At 39.2% G+C, this 15148-nt stretch overlaps 1 protein-coding gene across 6 annotated transcripts in view; it reads right to left on the bottom strand.

The window, feature by feature from the left end:
- Positions 1-15148, bottom strand: part of KIF24 (kinesin family member 24) — a 106040-nt gene that overhangs the window by 65636 nt on the left and 25256 nt on the right. For 4 of the 6 annotated variants that reach the window (XM_032308363.1, XM_032308364.1, XM_032308365.1 and 1 more), the window contains one exon: positions 851-1498. In XM_032308363.1, coding sequence (XP_032164254.1) covers positions 851-1498 — 648 coding nt within the window. Of the gene's footprint in view, positions 1-850; positions 1499-1785; positions 1856-15148 lie in introns of those variants that run through there. The other 2 variants (XM_032308366.1, XM_032308369.1) reach the window with 2 other exon arrangements.

Below are 15148 nucleotides of genomic sequence, written 5' to 3'. Positions count from 1 at the left end.
AAATCTTTTAAAAAAAATGTATTTTGCTTCTCTATAACTCACCATGTATAACTTTTAAAATAACCAAACAACAAATATATGCTATTTTTAAAAAAACATGTTTTCTATTATATCAGTGCTGGTATTAGGGATTATTCAATATTTCAGCTCTTAGGGACCTTATTTCAACATACCTAAAGCACTGGTGAAAATAACTTATTGTCACCCTGACTCTCCAAGTCTAAACTATATCAAAAGTGTCTTACTCTTTTGCAATCACCAAAATCAATCATATGTTCTTGCAGGGCTGGAACTGAAGAAAGCACTCAAAATCAGGACCGTATTTCAATGTGTGCAGGTAAGCTAATTGCATGAAAGACCTACTCAATTCAGCTACATGCTCTTTGTTTTTAACTAAGCTTTATGTCTCCTGGTTGGCTGAAGTGAATTTGATAGCCTTAAAAAAATCCTGTGGAACACACACACACACACACACACACACACACACACACACACATTTTTCCTATTGCAGAAGGCTAGTTACTATTTTACCTTCAAGGATGCATTAGATGTATCATGTTACACTATAATAAATAATAGAAATAGTTCTGCTAGTGGAATAATAGCAGATCCTGGCAAGTAGCAGCTGCTTGACATACATGAACAATATCATCTTTCTCCCATCTGGAAAGTCCCAATTCCTCACAAACCTTCCCCCATCAAGGTACTTCTATTTGTTGCAGAAACTGTTCACTCTAATTTTCTGTAAATAAGGAGTAGCTGCTCTCAGTCATGGAGCAAGGCAAGTCTTGCCCCTGACTGATGCTACCCTCTCCCCCACACACCCCCCCAAAAAGATAAAAATAATTACCTGATACAAGAATGAGGGATTCCATAGTTATACCCTGAAACATGAGAGACTCTTTGAATAATGGGACCATCACAATCCCCCAGGAGTGGAGAATAGTGATTTGATGAAAAGAGTGAAGTGTTAGTTTCTGTTTGCACATAGGAACCAGCAGCTGCAGCACTCAGAATTCTTGTTTTTGTATGGTAGTGGGAATCATCTGGCAGCATGTGCTCCAGCACTTTTAGGTAACTAGACTTCTGTTCATTTGCAGAAAAATCTGATAAACTGTGCCTTTCAAACCCACTGTTGCTGGTAGTTCTGTCTTTGTTGTCAGCAGGAGAATCAAAATGCAGTTGTCTGCGAGGGCCAGATCTGGATTCCCGAGGCTTACTACACAAGCTGTCTGTCTGAAGAGGATGCTCGGGGCTATTGACTGCTTTATCTTCTTCCTGCATAATTTTAATGATTTTGATAAGTTGGAAGAGACGTTTGCGGTCATTCATGTCACGGACTCCCAATTTGGAGTAGTCCTTCATTGTAACCTTGGCTAATTCATCTATTTTTTGAAGGCCAAGGGCAGTAAAATGAGGATAATACTGTGCAAGTTCAGCTTCACAAAGACATTCATACAACCAGGACGTCATTTTTGTGAATGATTTTCTATAAATTCTGAAAAGGAAAAAGAAAAGCCATTTATTTGGAATATAGTATATATAATTAATCCTTTAAAAAATGAAAATCACAAAACAAACATGCAGAAAAATCCATTCTAGCATACCAAGTTTTCAAATATATTTTTCTTCTGAAATAATTAAACAGCATAGAGCATAAGCAAAGATGCTTATGATGCATTGGTAGTAACAGATGTAATTTGTTCATTTGCTTAATACAAATGGAATTTCAATTGCATATATATTCAGGTACATGCACATAGACACACAATGCAAGAGACTTACTTATTTCTAGGAAGTTCCTTCCAACCTTGCAATGTCTACTTAACACATGCCACCAACTACTGAAACCTTGTTCCCAACCACTGATTGTAGCAGGACTAATTTTAGATGTTCAAGTTAATGTCAAGGCATGTTGCACAACTGTTTCCTATGATTAATGAACAAAGGCTAAGCACTCTTTCAGAATGGAAAGCAGAATTAAATAGCAAACCACAGAACTGATATAACTCAGGAAATCACATTTGTATCTGCTGAGTGCTGATAATGAATAAAGAGGTAAAAACACCATTAATTCAGGATCTCAGGTTATTCTAAAAGGTAGGTGAAGGTAGGTGGTTGTAGATGTTAACTTGTACAGAATATGAATAAAATAATTTACCTAGGATAAATAAATAAATAACCTAGGAAAGTAATACTGCGGTCAAGATTTTATATGGTTGCTGGAGCACTTGACTGGCTCAGTCAGAAGAGTATATGACTCTTGGGTGCCTGGGTGGCTCAGTGGGTTAAGCTGCTGTCTTTGGCTCAGGTCATGATCTCAGGGTCCTGGGATCGAGTCCCGCGTCGGGCTCTCTGCTCAGCAGGGAGCCTGCTCCCTCTAGCTCTCTCTCTCTGCCTGCCTCTCCGTCTACTTGTGATCTCTCTCTGTCAAATAAATAAATAAAATCTTAAAAAAAAAAAAGAATATATGACTCTTGATCTCAGAGTCATGAGCTCAAGTCCAACACTGGGTGTAGAGACTACTGAAAAATAAATAAATAGGGACGCCTGGGTGGCTCAGTTGGTTAAGCAGCTGCCTTCGGCTCAGGTCATGATCCCAGCGTCCTGGGATCGAGTCCCACATCGGGCTCCGTGCTAAGCAGGGAGCCTGCTTCTCCCTCTGCCTCTGCCTGCCATTCTCTCTGCCTGTGCTCTCTCTCTCTCTCTGATAAATAAATTTTAAAAATCTTTAAAATAAATAAATAAATAAATACTCTTAAAGAAAGAAAAAAAGATTTTAGAGGTGCTTGAGTGGCTCTATCAGTTAAGTGCCCAACTCTGGATTGTGGCTCAGCTCATGCTCCCGGAGCTATGAGCCCCACATTGGGCTCCACACTCAGTGGGGCATTTGCTTGAGATTCTCTCTCTCCCCCACCTCCCCTTCCCCACTTGCATTCTCCTCTAAAACAAACTCTTTTTTTTTTTTTAAAGATTTTATTTATTTGACAGACAGAGATCACAAGCAGGCAGAGAGAGAGGAAGAAGCAGGCTCCCTGCTGAGCAGAGCCCGATGTGGGGTTCGATCCCAGGACTCTGGGATCATGAGCTGAGCCGAAGGCAGAGGCTTTAACCCACTGAGCCACCCAGGCATCCCTCTAAAATAAAATCTTGAAAAAAAAGATTTTATATGGTTGAATATTGAAATGCTTAAAAAAATTTTAACACCAAGGTATTTAATCAAATACTAATAAATGATGTGTTTATAACACACAATCCTGGTACATTACTAAAATCAGGACCCTGAGGAATTCTCCACACCACTGGTAATTAAGTTCAAGTTCATGAAAATATTAAACACTAAATTTTCTTTCTAAAAGCTGTTTTATAATTCAGTTTTCAAAATTCAGTTAATTAATTTTTGGTAACGCTTTTCTGTTTTCCATTTTAATTTATACTTTGTCTTCTTTCTAGGTGAAACAGAGTTCAGGGCCAGATAATAAAGGTGATTAAAGTAACTTGTATAATTAACTTTGGAGGAAATGCTACTTAGGGCAAGGAAAAAGCCAAAGATGCTACACATCCTAAACTCATTCTGCCCTTTCCCATTCATGGAATATTTGGGGGAGTGGGGGAAAGCCACAAATTCTTTGCATGTCCTTTCACATTAAGAGGCAGTGTCTTTTTCCTCCCATTGCATCTAGGCTGATTTTGTGACTGTGACAGAATGTGGTGGAGCCACACAGTGTGACTTCCATGCCTAGGCCTCAAGAACCCTTGCAGTTTCTGCTGTCATCTTGCAATTTGTTTGCTGCCATGTGAGGAAGCCCAGCCAACAGCCATCATCAAAGCCAGCCACGTGACAGAAGCCATCTTAGAATACTTAGCCCCAGTGGCACCACCAAATGATTGCAGCCACATGAGTGACCCCCAGTGAGACCAGAATTACCTAGCTAGGCCTAGCCCAAATATGTGACTCAAGAACTGTGGGTAGGGCACCTGAGTGGCTCAGTTAGTTAAGCAATTGCCTTCGATCAGGTCATGATCCTGGAGTCCCAGGATCAAGTCCCGCTCGCAAGAATCCTCATCAGGCTCCCTACTCGCAGGGAGTCTGCTTCTCCCTCTGATTTTCCCCCTCTTGTGTTCTCTCTCTCTCTCTCATTCTCTCCCTCTCAAATAAATAAATAAAATCTTAAAAAAATAAAAAAAGAACTGTGGGTAAATAAACTAGTAATTGTTTTAAACCACTTAATTTTGGGGCAGTTTACTGTACAGCAGTAGATAACTGCAACACTGCTTCTATGCCTTTTTAAGTGTTGTATCTTTGCCTGAAATGTTCCGAACCCTGGATCCTAAAATGAGTTAAGCTCATCCTTTCAAAATAGCTCCATAGCTCTCTGCCCCACCCTCCCATGAAGCCTTCTTTCATTTTTCATCCTCTACTATCATTGTACCACCAAGCACCCTATGTAGTAGCCAAATTAGGCCACTAATCCCTTTTACTACTGTCTCTTCTACCTGGAATATCTGTCTTTCCCAAGAAAAACCGTACTTATATTTTTCTTCTGTGAGGTATGCCCTAGGCAAAGGACTATTGGTATTTCCTTTGTACTTTAGTAATAATTACAGTACCAACTAATATTGTTGAGTGTTTATTATGTAGCAGGCACTGTTCAAAGTACTATTTGTTAACCTTCAAACAATCCTATGAAGTAGATACACGTGTAATCTTCGGCAAATTACTTATTTAACATCTATGAAAGTCATTTTCCTCAATTGTTAAATGGGAAGGCATTAGTCCCCCCAGCGCCTAGGATTAGGATTCAATGAGAAAATACTTGTAAAACTCTCAGCATAATATCTGATACATACTCAGTGCCCAGGAAGAGTTGGTAGTTATTACTACCATGATATCTTTCTTTTCTTTTTTTTTTTTTTTAAAGATTTTATTTATTTATTTGACAGGGAGAGAGTACAAGCAGGGGCAGTGACAGGCAGAGGGAGAAGCAGGCTCCCTCTGAGCAGGGACCCTGATGTGGGGCTCCCTCCCAGAACCTGAGATCATGACCTGAGCTGAAGGCAGACACTTAGCTACCCAGATGCCCCATACTGTGATTTATTTTTGTATTATTAATCTTCATCTAGCACAGAAGCTAGAACAGAATAAGCCTTTGATGTTTTGGTATGTTTTAAGTTACTTCTAAGCAGTTACATTTCCTATGTGACTCAGAGCAGTAACAGGTTAAATGCTATACATTCTTAATTTCTACAGGCTGTACAAAATCCTGTATTTTACACACCCATTCCCTTGGTGACATACCAAACTCTGATTACCATGACCTCTACTGCATCTCTTAATCAGTATCTGAAAGACTAATGTGTTCATCTTGCAATTATGTCCCATAATATCATGGGAGGGGACGATGCTGGAGATAGCAGAAATCTGGATATGCAGATTAAAGCAGCTGCTGGCAAACTTCCACATGAACCAGTAGTATGCTGCCTTTCTGAGACCTATAGTTAGCTTACATTCTTTTTATTTTTTGTGTTTTCTTCTGTCAGTGCAAAAAGGTGTTTTTATTAAAGCACAGGGACAGGGCCCACGGGTAGAAAGAGCTGCTCTTCTGTTTTAAAATTAGATATGCTTTTTTGGTACCACATTCCATTTTACAAAGTTCCCACCTCCTTCTTCTTCTGGGGTAAACATCAGAATCACCCTAGGAACTTAAAAATATAAAGACAGTGAGTTCCATTTCAGATGCACAGAAAAAACAAAAACAGAAACAAAACAAAACAAAACAAAAAAACCTTCCTAGGTATTGAGGGGGACAAACATAAGAACATTGAAAAAGTTCCCTAGGTGATTATTTTAGTTCACTGATCTCTATCAAAATTACAAATGCAAATGCACTGACCCTCAATTCCACTTCCAGGAACCTATCCTACAGATATTGTGTACAAGTACAAAATGACATAGGTAACAAAGTTATTCACTGCAGCACTTTATTTAATAACAAAGAATTAGTATATGGGGGTGTGTGGGTGACTCAGTCAGTTAAGCAGCTGCCTTCAGCGCAGGTCATTATCTCAGGATCCTGGGATCAAGCCCCACATCGGGCTCCCTACTCAGAAGAGAGTCTGCTTCTCCCTCTGTGCTCTCTCTCTCTCAAATAGACTGGTTAAATAAATAACAGAAACCCAGTAAATGGGATACTATGAAGCAATTACAAAGAATAAATAAACTCTCAATGTATTATTCAGGAAAAAGTAAACTCTCCAATATATTGAAAAGTGACTAAAGCAAGGTATAGAACAGTTTGTTATGTTTGTAAGGGTTTGTATAAAGGTACCACTTATTAATGAAAGAGAAGTAACTATCTATGATAGATCTATATATTTGCTTTATCAGGCATGAAGTATCTCTGATAGGATATATGAGAAAGTAATAGGGCGGAGGGGAACTAGTTGGTAGAGGGCAATGTGGGGAGGAGCTTATTATATACCAATAAATGCCAGTAGCTATTACCTTTCCTATTTCTTTTCCTTTTTTTTTTTTTTAAGGTTTTATTTATTCATTTAACAGAGAGGGAGAGTACAAGCAGGGAGCACAGCAGGCAGAGTGGGAGGGAGAAGCAAGCTCTCTGCTGAGCCAGAAGCTGGATGTGGGACTCAATCCCAGGACCCTGGGATCACGACCTGAGCCACCCAGGTGTCCCACCTATTGCTGTTTCTATTTCACTGTTGTCTCCATCACCCAAAGCAGGACCTAGAACAGCTGTTTTTTAACTTTTGAAACTATGTGACTATATAATTTATTTTAAAAACATATTTCTAAATCCACCTAACTTCCTCCCTCCTAGCCTTCTCAAATTGACCTGATACAGCTACTTGTTACTATTTTGGTCTTTTCTCCTCTAGCCTTTTATTTTTTTAATGCATTTTTTAATGTTGTATGTAACATTGTTCTTATAACCATATTGCAGTCTACTTTATTTAACATAGGCATTTTCTTTTTCTTTTTTAAAGATTTTATTTATTTGATAGACAGAGATCACAAGTATGCAGAGAGGCAGGCAGAGAGAGAGGGAGAAGCAGGCTCCCTGCCGAGCAGAAAGCCCGACGCAGGGCTCGATCCCAGGACCCTGAGATCATGACCCGAGCCGAAGGCAGAGGCCTTAACCCACTGAGCCACCCAGGCGCCCCATCATAGGCATTTTCATATGTTGTTTGTTACAGCCATTAAAAACAGTTCACACAATTATAAATAATATTTGGTGAATAGATGAATTACCCCAGGAATATGTGATTTCTCTCTCCAAACTTCTAGTGTTTCGACTGTAAAACTAATAGGGCACTTATTACAGAGTCATATGTATTTACTTGTTGCCAGCCTTGTTTGAGAGATGATGTAAGGTGGCTCTGCCTTATACTATAGTGTGAGTTCTTCAAGAGAAAAGTAGTATGATCCCTTTAGTCTAGCACTTGAGCTAGGAAAGTATGTAACAAGTATTTGCTGGAGGAACACAATCTGCTTAGACAGAGCAAAGAACAAAAGTTCTACCATTTCTACTTTTTAACCAAGGCAACTACGTGATTACAACACTGCATGAAGTTTGCTTATGTGGCTATGAAGCCATTTTCTCTGTTCCCTAACTCTCTACAAGTCTCATCACCCAAAGTAATGGGGACAACCTCAGGGTCCTTACAACCTACAAGAGCCTGATACCAACAGAATATCTTTACCAATGTCACCTTGAACACTTAATATAGTTCAAAAAACATTTTATGTAACAAAGCTAATCATATTTCAGCACTTCGTGAACAGTTGTTCTACTTCGATGATCTGATTAAACTAAAACTTATGGTTACATTTTATGCCAAGAACTATGTATGTGTAAGTCCTTACATAAACTATTTTGTTCAATCTGGCTAAACCAGAATTCCATTTGATTTTTTATTTTTAAAGATTTTATTAATTTATTTGAGAGAGAGAGAGAGAGAGAGCGCGCGCATGAGCAAGCATGAACAGGGGATGAGGCAGAGGGAGAAGCAGACTCCCCGCTGAGCAGGGACACCATTGTGGGGCTTGGTCCCAGGACCCTGAGATCATGACCTGAGCCGAAGGCAGAGGCTTAACCCACTGAGCCACCCAGGTGCCCTATCTAGTCTTTATTTGAGAGAGAGAGATGACATGAGGACATGAGCAGGGGGAGGAGCAGAGGGAGAGAAAGCAACTGAGAATGGAACTCAAGGCTGGGTTCAATCTCACCACCCAGAGATCATGACCTACTAAGCTGATATCAAAAGCCCAACGCTCGAATGACTGAGCCATGCAGGCACCCCTAAACAAATATTTTTAAAGTATCTTTTTACAAAAATATTTTTGTTTAACTCAGAATCTGAACAAGGTCCACACATTTGGTTGTTACGTCTCTCAAGTCTTTTACCTTATAGAGCAGTACCCCATCCTTCTTTTTTTTCTGTTCCTTGACTTGTTGCATAAACCAAGTATGCTCCAAGTATGAGACATACTAACACAAAAACAAAACAAAACACTGTTCATTTGAAATTCAATTTTAACTAGTTTCCTATTTTGTTTTGGCCTAATCTTGCAACCCTATATTAGAATCAAGTTCCATGGAGCGCCTGGGTGGCTCAGTGGGTTAAAGCCTCTGCCTTTGGCTTGGGTCCTGATCCCAGGGTCCTGGGATCGAGCCCTGAGTCGGGCTCTCTGCTCAGCGGGGAGCCTGCTTTCTCCACTCTCTCTCTCTGCCTACTTGTGATCTCTATCTGTCAAATAAATAAATAAAATCTTCAGAATCAAGTTCCACATTTCTACATTTCAGGAACGAACACTTCACAGGTGTTACCATGTGCTTTAAGATACATCATCATCACATTAGAATATATGCAAATGTCTGCTAGAATCGCAGCATGATTCCTTCATTGTAAAGTTCTCTCACCAGCCAATTAATCCAGTGGTTTCATCCAGTGATGACCACTACCTGCCTCAACTAGTTCCTGAAGGGTTGTAAATGGTGATTTTCTCAATATATCATTACTGGTGGAATTTTCCCGTAAAGAAAATCTTTTTGTGGGGTGCCTGGGTGGCTCAGTCAGTTAAGTGTCTGCCTTTGGCTCAGGTCATGATCCTGGGGTCTGGGGATCGAGTCCCACATCAGGCTCCCCGTCAGCAGAAAGCCTGCTTCTCCCTTTCCCTCTGCCTGGCACTTCCCCCTGCTTCTGCTCTCTGTGTCTCTATCAAATAAATAAATAAAATCTTAAAAAAAAAACAAAAAACGTTTTGTCAACAACTAGGGCTACCTGATTATCCAAGAAGAGTTTGTATATGAAGGGAGGAGTGGTATCTAATTCCTTTAGGATTTGGGTTTTGCCTTTTTGGAGGGAGTGGGTGCTTTTAAAAAATTAATGATTAACTCACAGTTTTTGTTTTTTAAATATATATTCTATGTGCTTCAATTACCTTAGTCTTTGACAGCTTCATCTTGTATATTTCCTGACCAAAACCTAAAATTGGCTTTCCTCCAAGAAGCATGTCTCTTAGAAGAAGCTGCCACTGTCCCACATCCAGCTAAAGATTATGCATTCCCAGAAAGTCATTAAGCACAGAGAGCCTGAGCATTAGGGGAAAAAGATCAGGAATAGCTCTATACAGCGACAACTAATCCAGAATGGTCGCTATTTACTTCATATTTGAGTTACTGAATATTCTCTCTAGGTCAATTTTCAACTTCAGTGTCAACTTCAAACAATTAGTTTTGGCTTCTGCAAGTATTTATTAAGAAGGATTTTGAGTATGTTAAACCACTAGTAGAATACAGGATGAGAACTGGGGGAGAGGATATTGTTAAGTCATTTCCATTTTGTTTCTTGTGCTCCTCATATATTGGAGTTAAGAATTTACCACTGACAACTTTGTCACACTGTGATAAAATGATGTAAATACTTCTGCAACATAAAGGTGATAGGATACAATAACCACCAAGAAGCAAACTATCAAATGGTATTAGGACCAAAATTTTTAGTAAATTAAGTATTTCAAATATTTTAAGAATTTGACCTCAAATGTCCTCTACCACTACTAGTTCATAACATTTTAGATTATGAGAAATGGATAAAGGAAGAGTTAGAGATCAAGGCTGATGACGTGATTTTGTTTAGTGTTTGAGCATTCCTACCATATTAATTACAGAACAAAGTGGGTAAATATATACATGTTTATACAAATACTCAAGTACATATCTGTGCTGCTTTCACCCTTCCTATACCCATGGTAAATAATCTCCAAATCTATTTCAATTTTTTTTCTTATTAAATCCTTATTAAAAGCTGGAATGTCCTTTTTTGGGTGTGTGTACACAATAGCGTACAATTATATGAATTTTGACAGTTGTATGTACCTGTGAAACCACCACCACAATTAGAATATAGAACATTTTCATTACTCGCAAAAGATTCCTCATGTCTCTTTGCATTCCATTCTTTTCTCTACCCCTGGCCAATCACTGATCTGCTTTCTGTAATTATATATTAGTTTGGATTTTCTAGAATTTTATATGAATGGGATTATACAATATAGTCTCTTTTGCATCCGGCTTCTTTCATTTAACAGGATGATTTTAGGATTTATCTGTGATACACATCACTCCCACATTTTACTTAGAAGGAGAAAAACTAGAATGAATCAGTGAGTGGCCCAAAGTAATATAGCTCTCAAGTAAGTTCTAAGATTGGAACCTAAGTCTTCTCATGGCTGGTCCCATGTTCTTTCCACTGTTCCACGGTGCCTCCTTCACAAGTAGTGGCAAAGACAGCCACATTGCCATCCTCCTGCCAGGACAGACCTACTATCTACACTGCTCAGCAGACCAGCAGCCTCCTGCATTTGTGCTGCCCCAGGGAATGACTCACACCTGCCACCACCAAGAAAATTCCCTGCAAATCAGTGAAATCCAAATGGGGCCAGATGGGCAGGGTTGTGTGTGTGTGTTTAAGATTTATTTTATTTAAAAGAGAAGACAGTGTATGCAAGCAGGGGCTGGGGGGAGATGGGCAGAGGCAAAGGGAGAGAATCTCTAGTAAACTTCCTGCTGAGCAAGGAGCCTGACAGAAGGGCTCAATCCTACGACCCTGAGATCATGACCTGAGCCAAAATCAAGTGTTGGATGTTCAACCGACTGAGCTGCCAGGCATTCTGATGGGCACATTTTTATACATATGGCCCACTCACATTCAATGCCACAAGTATGCAGAGTTCTCCTTTGTGACACCAAGAATCTGCTGGGTCTCAGCTGTTGGGGTAACAATCAGAAATAGTCTTGGAAGAAAGCCAGTTGGCAGAAATTCAAACTTTCTTATCCTGGTGTTAGAGAAAATCAACTGGAAGGAATACATGCAACTTTATACACAATTAGGGAAGTTTATTCACATTCCAGGATGTGGATAAGATCCAACTATTTCACATGTTCTCTCAAACTCTCCATTCATCTACCTAAATTGCCTTTAACTGAACTTGGAATCAGATTAACTCTCGGTCATCAAGCTGTGTAAACTTGGGCAAAGTCAATTTCTCTGAGTTTCATTTTCCGCTCTCAAAGGATGCAATAAGATATTTATGTAAAACTAATTTGAAAACTGTAAAGTATTCCATAAGGATGGGGCTATGCTCTCTTATTCAGCACTGATCACTGAGCCTGGCATGTAGGAAGTGTTGGCTGCCTGACTAGATACAAATAGATGCCCTATATGAAGACTTTTAACATTGTTAAAAGATGGTCTCTATTTAATTTGGTGAAAAGTTGAATATATAACATAGAATGTATATATATGTGTGTGTGTATATATATATCTTATATGTATATAATATATAAAACAGAAGCAAAAGGTAAGGGATTAGAGATTAGATAAGTTTGTAAAATACACTGATTAATAGTAATAGTATGTGTAGGCTTCTATTAACTTCAAACTATCAATGACAGTTGTACAAGTACTTTTCTTTCATTGGCATAGTTAACATTAATGTCTGATTACACATATAATGTGGAGATAGTAGATGATGTTATATATTCAAAGGCTAACCCCTGATATAAATAGAAGTCATGTGTATGTGTGGTCTTATTTGATTTTTCTTTCTCTTTTTTTTTTAAACTTTCTTTTTTTTTAACATTTTATTTTTATTTGTCAGAGAGAGAGATGGAGAGAGAGCAAGCACAGGCAGACAGAATGGCAGGCAGAGACAGAGGGAGAAGCAGGCTCCCTGCCGAGCAAGGAGCCCGATGTGGGACTCGATCCCAGGATGCTGGGATCATGACTTGAGGCAGCTGCTCAACCAACTGAGCCACCCAGGCGTCCCTTGATTTTTCTTTTAATCAGTGTATATATAATAAACTAAACCCATTTTAGGAGTATAGTTCCATGAGTTTTTTTGGCTTTTTTAGATTTTATTTATTAATTTGACAGAGAGAGACATAGCAAGAGAGGGAACACACACAGGGGGAGTGGGAGATGGAGAAGCAGGCTTCCCATTGAGCAGGGAGCCCAATGTAGGGCTCAATCCCAAGATTCTGGGATCATGACCTGAGCCGAAGGCAGACGTTTAATGACTGAGCCACCCAAGTGCCCCTGACTGAGCTACCTATGAGTTTTGACAAGATACAATCAAGACAGTCCCATCAATCACTTTTAAAAGTTCCTAATTCACTCTTGGCAGTCCTCCGCTCTACCGTGGGCCCAAAGTAATTACTGACCTGCTTTCTGTAACTAAAGATGAGTTGTATTTTCTAGAATTTCACATTAAATAAAATCATATAGTGTCATTGTTATTTTAAATCCACATAACATATAGAAACAAGAGATTTTCAACTGTGTAATTTTTCTTTTTTAGGTCTTTGGAAACAAGTTAAAATGATACCAGTTTTCATAACTTTCTTCACTGACCTAGATATAGGTCATCTAGGGAAGACATTTCTTAAATCAGTCTAATTTTTTTAAGCCAACCTGAGAAAACAAGGAGTTAGTGAAACAAATATATATATACAGTGTCAATGACTTGGGAAAAATATTCCTTATAAAAATTGTTTGAAGTGATCCCATGGGTAAACTAGTAAACTAGACTATACACACACACACACACACACACACACAAATATATATATATATATATATATATATATTTTTTTTTTTTAAAGATTTTATTTATTTGAGAGAGAGCATGAGAGACAGCATAAGTGGTGGAGTGGGGGGGGGACAGGGGTGGAGAAAAAAGCAGACTCCCCGCTGAACAGGTTCCATCCTGGAACCCTGGGATCACAACCTGAGCCAAAGGCAGCCACTTAACTGACTGAGCCACCCAGGCACCCTGGATATATATTTTTAAATTTTTATTTTAGAGGGAGGGCCAAGGTGGGGGATGGACAGAGGGATAGGGTGAGAGAGAAACCCAAGCAGGCTCAACATCCAGCACAGAGCTCGCTGCAGGGCTCGATCTCCTGACATGTGAGATCATGACCTCACCTGAAATCAAGATCTCATGACCCCAGGTTCACAGCCTGAGCTGAGGGAGGCTGCTTAACTGACTGAGTCACCCAGGTGCCCCAGTAAATAGGATATTTTTGCTAAATGAGTTAATCTACATCAAGGGGGAGACAACTGAGTAACTAACATGAACCCAGCAACAGGTATTAGTATTTCAAAAAACTTGAAGAAAATATCAGAATCCATTGTTACCCTCCCAATTCTATAAGCAGACTATTCAGTATGTCTAATAAAAGTTCCTGATTGCTAGAAAAAAGTAGAAAATCTAAATCTAAGGTCTATATATTCCTTGCTAATCAGAAAAACTGAGGGCAAATGGCCCAAGTTCAAAAGGACCCAAGTTATTTTTAGTTTCTCAAATTCATGTGACATCACATATACTTGAATTATCAAAGATGAAATAGGAAGAAGGGGTCAATAAATCCCTCCAGGACATCATTAAATTCTAACAACTTTATTGAGATATAATTCATATACCATAAAACTCACCCATTTAAAGTATACAATAGTTCTAGTATTTTCAGAGTTGTGCAACCATCACCACAATCCAATTTTAGAACATTTTTATCACTCCAAAAGAAACCTCTACCATTAAATTTTAGATATTACATTAACATCTAAAAGGGAAAAGCTCTTCCCCGGAAGCGTTCACTTCTATAATTATCAAAACCAAAATTAACCATGGAAGAAACTGAGAAAATGTACTAAAATTTTCTATAGAAATTTGAGCTGCGGAGGTGCCTGGCTGGCTCAGTAGAGCATGCAACTCTCAATCTCAGGGTCTTAAGTTAAAGCCCAAGTTGGGCATGAAGTCTACTTTTTTAAAAAAAATTCACATGCTGAACACTTATTCAGATTTTTTAGGCAGAGAATGAAAATCTCAAGAGCTTTACTTGAATAAATTAGAGAGGTATAATAAACCTGTTCTAAGTGGGTGTGATGGCTATAGTTTTTAAAAAATAATCCAAGGGGCACCTGGGTGGCTCAGTGGGTTAAAGCCTCTGCCTTCAGCTCAGGTCATGATCCCAGGGTCCTGGGATTGAGCCCCACATAGGAAAGTAAGGAACTACATAGGAAGGTCAGCAGGCATTAGGACATATTGTACTCTAATTATTATTATAGGAGTATGGAAATAAAAGGATGAAAATAGCTTTTTATTTTTAAAGTAGCCTCCACGCCCAGCATGGAGCCCAACATGGGATTTGAACTCAGGACCCTGAGATCACGACCTGAGCTGAGATCAAGAGTTAGGTGTCCATGGGGCGCTTGCGTGGCTCAATCGTTGGGTGTCTGCCTTCGGCGTGATCCCAGGGTCCTGGGATCAAGCCCCACATTGGAATCCCTGCTTGGTGGGAAGCCTGCTTCTCCCTCTCCTACTCCCCCTGTTTGTGTTCCCTCTCTTGCTGTTTCTCTCTCTGTCAAATAAATAAAATCTTAAAAAAAAAAAAAGAGTTAGATGTCCAACTGACTAAGCTACCCCAGTGCCCCAACTAAAATAGCTGGATTGCCAAGAAATATTTCTTCACCTGAGTTCCCCTAAATTGTGACAATGACCACTTTTAAAAATATAAAACAACTTTACTGAGATCTAATTCACAAAGCATACAATATACCC

The sequence above is a fragment of the Mustela erminea genome, chromosome 12 (assembly GCF_009829155.1).
Source record: "Mustela erminea isolate mMusErm1 chromosome 12, mMusErm1.Pri, whole genome shotgun sequence".
Taxonomy (NCBI): Eukaryota; Metazoa; Chordata; class Mammalia; order Carnivora; family Mustelidae; genus Mustela; species Mustela erminea.
Note: the sequence above shows the minus strand (reverse complement) of the source record. Positions and strands in the feature narration are given on the sequence as shown.